Consider the following 6,000-nt stretch of genomic DNA (forward strand, 5'->3'; position numbering starts at 1 on the left):
GAGTTTACGGATTCTGCACGAACGCGGCCAAAGCCCTCGTTCAAATTTTACACGGCTCGTTAAAGGCAACGTAACCGGGTCAGCAGTATTTACCTTGAACTACGAATACAACGGTGGAAACACTATGCGCGGCTGGAACTATTTTTTGAACAGAATCGTGCAGGTCAGTGGAACGATCGTATCTCTTCCGAATGCACGAGTGGTATTACTTGGAATTCGTATTCCCATCGCGGTTATTTATGTTCCACGGTTTATTGTACGGAACAGTTCTATTCCGAAGAAATAAGGATACAAGAATCTGGATGAGACGTAACAATTAAACCTTTCGGGCCACACAAACGATCCGAAGTAAAAGCTTGCTGTGGAAGTTTCTAGGAGTCTTTCTGGTAGAGATATCGATTTGAAATTTAATCGAGTTTGTTTCTTAAACTCTTCAGCTTAAGGCTATATCTTTAAGTGATCAGACCAATGTGAAGCTGCGTGTATACATATTGTACGTACAGCAAGACAGTGTTATACAGGGTGTCTGAAAAGTGCCTCTCTTCCGGGAAATGAGGGGTTGCTGGGGTGATTTGAAACCACTTTTTTCAAATGTTAGGTGCCGTACCTAACATTTTCGCTAAGGAAAAAGTGGTTTCAAATAACCCCAGCAACCCCTCATTTCCCGGAAGAGAGGCACTTTTGAGACACCCTGTATAACAAATTGTTATATATGTATAACCTTGTCATAGAACATGTTTCTATAACTTGTTACAAGATTTTACCATTTGGATAAATCTGTAACAAGTTTGTATAATTTTTCTCACATCATTATTAATAATGACGTCACACTTGATGGATAACATATAACTTGCTATATAACACGAAAAATGTTATACAACATTATGTTATATAAAATTTTTCTTTTTCTATTTGTAACAAGTTTTACAATTTTGTTATGCATATAACGTGTTACGCTACATAGTGTAGGTGTAATTTAACGCTATGAAAAGAAGCGCATTTGTGCAAAACTCAATGAATTGAATCTTGTGAAACTTTGTATATTTATTAAGGCATTGAGCTATCAATTACCAGTTTTATTATTATTTAAACTATAATTTCCCACGTGGCATGTCCTCAAATCCAAGTTTGCACAGTAAACCGTCACATTTGGTGTGCATGATGATGGCTGTTCTGGTCATCTCAAATAAAATAAAAAAAAAATATTTCGATAAATTGTATGCTTATAATTGCAGAATGAACTTAACTTTAAAATTCCCGAATGAAAATGATAAAAACAGTAGCAATTGGAAACTCAGGTATCAGAGTTCTTTTCCTGACTTGTCTTGTACTTCGCACTAATAAAAAAAAAATATATATATAATTTTCCTAATTTGTTAGGTTCATTCTCCAATACCACGTGAAAAAGAAAAGGCAAAGTGTCGAGTTGATCGGTTAATTATTTTTTTAGTGTTTTTGTACGCCATTCTGAAGTACATGATTTCGAGAATAACGCGTTTATAGTTTGAGAAGGAGATATTACATTCCGTGCACCGTTCGTTTCAAAGTCGCGTACCACAATGATTTTTAGGAATTTGACAAAAACATTTCAGGGGCATGTTTTATTAAGACTACATATAAGGTACCGACAAATGTTTGATTTCTTTTGCAGCATGACACTGGTCCGATCTGTTGAAACAACGCTTTAAAAGCATGTGTCACTACTGAGAATGATGTAATCCAGAAACTGAACAGGTGGAATAGTTGAAATCAAAAACGTTGCTTCGCCTAGTTTATTAATTTTTCCAGAAAAAAATATATGTATATGGAGATACGTACCATCAGGAGGCACAAAATCTTCGCTAAAACGGCAAGCTGTGGTAACCTGCAACAAACGGGGATACGTATGTTAGACGTTTCGTTTCTTGAAATTCAGATACAGGGAGGAATTGAACACCGTTTGATTTGCACGCGTTTCCCGGCTAGCATACAGACACGAGGAAATGGTATCTCAGCTGGTATTTGCTACTGCACCTGCGAGATTTCAATTTGCGGCACGCAGCCTAATCGTTTGCGATCTCTGCATGATTTATAGTGTTCAAATAAGTTTCACACGATTACGGGGCACGGTCCAATAAAACGAAGGTTACTATTAGCAGCGGTGCAAATTGAAAGCACAGGATGCGGTGGATCGCTTCTGACAGATAAGGAAAAGATATACGAGATAATTAGCGGCAGAAACAAATTATAGCGGACAAATTGTATCTTGTAGCTAGTTCACGATTCTATCTTCATTCAGATACGTTAATAATATTTCTTTGAGTGATAGGACGCTAGAGAAAACGCTTCGAGCGATTTTTTTTCTTGACGTTGCTAGAAATGATTTTCATTTTTTATCATGAACCAGTAGTCTCAGAAAACCTGTTATAAATGAATAACCTTTAATGGCTTTATTTATTATGTTATTACTTTAAATTTTATGTTGGAATATACTGTGGTTTATTTTACTTAATATTTGTGTATATATGAACATTTATAAACTATTTGAGACGTAAAATAACGAGGTATTTCAAGCATTGACTAATGTATCGATCCTTAAGTAGGTGAACCAGTTTTTTCAAATATTTGAATGTCTTTTTATTATTTATTACTTAGGTTATATATTTATTAAATTCGGAATAAAATGATTTCTTATCATACTTTATATTTAGAGAGAGATTTAATAGAGACAATAATATTAATAAAATTTAGCACACGAAAATTAGATTCTTTTAATATCTATACTTTTTTCTAATGCATAGATATCAATTTGAAAAATTGAAAAGATGTAATTAATTAAATTAACAAGAGAAAATACAAAGGTGAATGAATAATTTAAGTAAATGAACATTTGTAACCAATGACGCGAAAATTGATTGAATATGAAGTAAGAAATTTAAAAAAACAAATACTTAATTTATTCCTTTTTATGTGTACATACATAGTATTCAGTCACAAGTAGATATGTACGTGTTTATTTACTGGTGCATCCACCTTATGAGTTTCAAAATATCAGCTGTAAATTAACATGTAGTAGTTCAGAATCGCTAAAAGTAACTTTTTTAAAAGTTTGAAAAAAGTACCATTTGGGATACTTAAATATTTGTGAAAAATGTTGACAATTATAGCTCAACATGAAGTAGGATGAAAAAAATATTGACATAAAGAAAGTTTGCTTTCTAAGTGTTGTCTTTAATTGTTGTTCTTTAATTGTATTCAACTAGTACTCCTAATTTTATTATATTGAATGACGATACTATATGATATATTATGACTGATATACGAAAGGTAACTTTCATCTAATTTTTATTTAATTAACACATTCGAAAATAGTCTAGTTACAAATGTATCGCTGAAATGATATGTTGAGGTTAATAACAATTGAAGCCTCGACGCCAAAGTGCTCAACATTATTTATGTTTTAATTTTTACCTTATACAGTGAAGTTAGGTTATTTGGGACACATCAGAACTAGGGTTGTTTCGCTCACATAAATGGAATCCACTGTATCTATTTAGCTAATTAAATTGCTACTATTTCTCGGTGCCTATTTTTGCAGGAGTAATAAAAATATTTATGGTTTTTAGATTCCATCAGTGTAGGGCAAACATGTGAAACATTTTTAAGATTTTGCACGATACCTGCTCTTTCGAAACGAGTGGTATATCCACAGTGATTTATTCATGTATTAATGAGAAATTTAAAAACAATCTAAGTGGCATTAATGATAATTGTTTTATTATCAAAATGCACATGGACAACTTTCGTAAAACAAAAGTCGAAAAATGGAAAAATTATGATTGATCTTGTATCAATGTTAAAAAAACGAGGAAATTTAGCGCAATAAAGGCAGTTACATTCGTTCGGAGTCAAATTCAAATATTCGAAATTAAACTTTTGACCTCCTAAAACAGCGTGCCAAACCATTGTAGAGCGTGGTAAACAGTAATCCAGAAACTAACATAGTATAAGTTGGGAGCACACGGTGTCCCGCGGAGCGGTTTATACTCTCCTTGTCGCGTGTAATTTTATATCGATGCCGGGTGTTATCGATCTAGTAAAGAATGTTTCACTTTCTACAGTCTATAAACTTTCTCGGTGGATTGCCGGCCTGAAAGCGTCCGCTGTTTATCGCGGACTCGTTAATTCCCCGACCCACGGATTAAAACATTCGTATCAAGGTTGTTATTTTCCTCTATCAATGTCGCTGATTTACGACGCCGCGCCGTGCCGCACCGCGCCGCGCCGGCAAACGTAGGAAATCGCGAAACGCAAGAAATTAAGAGTAACGACGGAGAGCGCCGCGAGTTGTAAATAATAACCCAGTTGCGTACGAGCTGCTGCGTGTGGTAAGCCGCCGCAACGGCTTGCGTAATGCGAATGCATCTCGTATTACAAGAGAACACAGGTGAACTACAGCGTGCGCACCTTCGAGTCGCGTCGCCCCGCGTCGCGCCGGTACCAGTGACGCTCGAGGAACGTTCATTACTCGTTCGATTTAATTCGACTGGGTTATTGGCTCGTTGGCGGAGCAGCGGGGTGGACCAAACGTTCCTTTCTTTCGCGCCATCCCGCCTACCTCGTTCGAATCCACCGTCTCGATGCACTGGAAGAAATTCCGTTGGCACGCCGCGATCCTCTTAAAATCTTCACTTTATTCTGCTCGCGTCAACGGAATCTTTATAAGAAGCGATACTAAACTCCACCGTCCAATTGCCCCGGAGATTGTTGCTCCTGTAATTTAATTTTCTAAAACGGCCAGTTTTCGAACCGCCTCGTACCGTTACTATAATCAACGGTATTGGAAGTTTCTGGGATGACTTCGCTATGAAATTGGGATGATTTTAGATTTTATAGGAACGTCTTATGTGATTCCGATATTTTATTACGAATTGGGACGATTTAGTTTCCTTGTGAATGACCGGTAAATCTACAAGTTCTTGTAGTTGATGTTTTTAAATAATTTGAATACGCTTTTTTTTTTACGCTCTTTACGGCTTTACCAATAAACCACGGTATCGTTCAACAAGGTATTGTTAGGAAGGAAAATACATAAAATTATAATTGAGAATTATGATATTTTCAATGTGATGTTTCTGTGACATTTCTTTTGTTTTGGTCCGTTAGGTGAAAAAAATATATGTATGAGTTTCGATCGTAACATTTTCACGCGATGCGTGATTCCGCCCATTTATTATTGGCCATTCAACGCGATATATACTTATATCGAGTCATGTCGTGCATCACGGCACAGAAAACACAGTCGACTCGAGTTTCGAGGTTAAATTGCATTGGTGCGGCCGCTACGGAAGCTTCAAATGGATACTTGACCGAGTACAGAGTGCCCGACATTCGCACGCAAGCATGTTCTGAAAATTAATTCGTGTTACGCGAAATCACGCAAACACGCTCGAAAGTGTTAATCGAAGGTGGTGAAGTTACTTCAATCGTGGTGTAATTTATAACGACACAATTAATCGTGCTTTTTATGAACTGGAACAGTGAAATTACAATTGACACTCTCGAATGCGAAATACATCTTTCTGAAAGAAAGATATTACTATATTATTTTGTATTAAATCTGTGCAAAAGTTTCAAGTCATTACGAAGGTCAATTTTACAAAATTTTTTTGCAAATGTGAGAATAACTAGGGTCTCTTGGTTTTTAAAAACTGATTCTAACAACCCGGTTTTTTGGATGAATTTGTAAAATCCGAAAACTGGTTTTTTAATTTAAAAACCTGGTTCCAGATATCAGGATTAGTATGTACAAATTAATTAATTATTTAATTGAAAACTTTAACATTTTTACTTGAAATCGCCTCGGGCACAAGCATATTGTGGGAAAGGTTTATACTGTAAGACTTAATCTTCACGAGTCAGGCGAATGTTTGACATGATTCCAAGATATTGAAAGCGGAATTTGTAGTATTTGATGCAACCAATATGTAAAAGAACAAAAATTTAGATTTAGTATTTGAT

At 35.6% G+C, this 6,000-nt stretch overlaps 1 protein-coding gene across 1 annotated transcript in view; it reads right to left on the bottom strand.

The window, feature by feature from the left end:
* Positions 1 to 5,444, bottom strand: part of LOC107189528 (fibroblast growth factor 18-like) — a gene marked incomplete at its 5' end in the record, with an annotated part of 28,385 nt that extends 22,941 nt beyond the window's left edge. Inside the window, 2 exons of the mRNA XM_015578086.1 lie at positions 1,819 to 1,864; positions 5,425 to 5,444. Coding sequence (XP_015433572.1) covers positions 1,819 to 1,864; positions 5,425 to 5,444 — 66 coding nt within the window. The remainder of the gene's footprint in view (positions 1 to 1,818; positions 1,865 to 5,424) is intronic.
* Positions 5,445 to 6,000: the final 556 nt, after the last annotated feature.

Source organism: Dufourea novaeangliae, unplaced genomic scaffold (assembly GCF_001272555.1).
Source record: "Dufourea novaeangliae isolate 0120121106 unplaced genomic scaffold, ASM127255v1 scaffold151, whole genome shotgun sequence".
Taxonomy (NCBI): Eukaryota; Metazoa; Arthropoda; class Insecta; order Hymenoptera; family Halictidae; genus Dufourea; species Dufourea novaeangliae.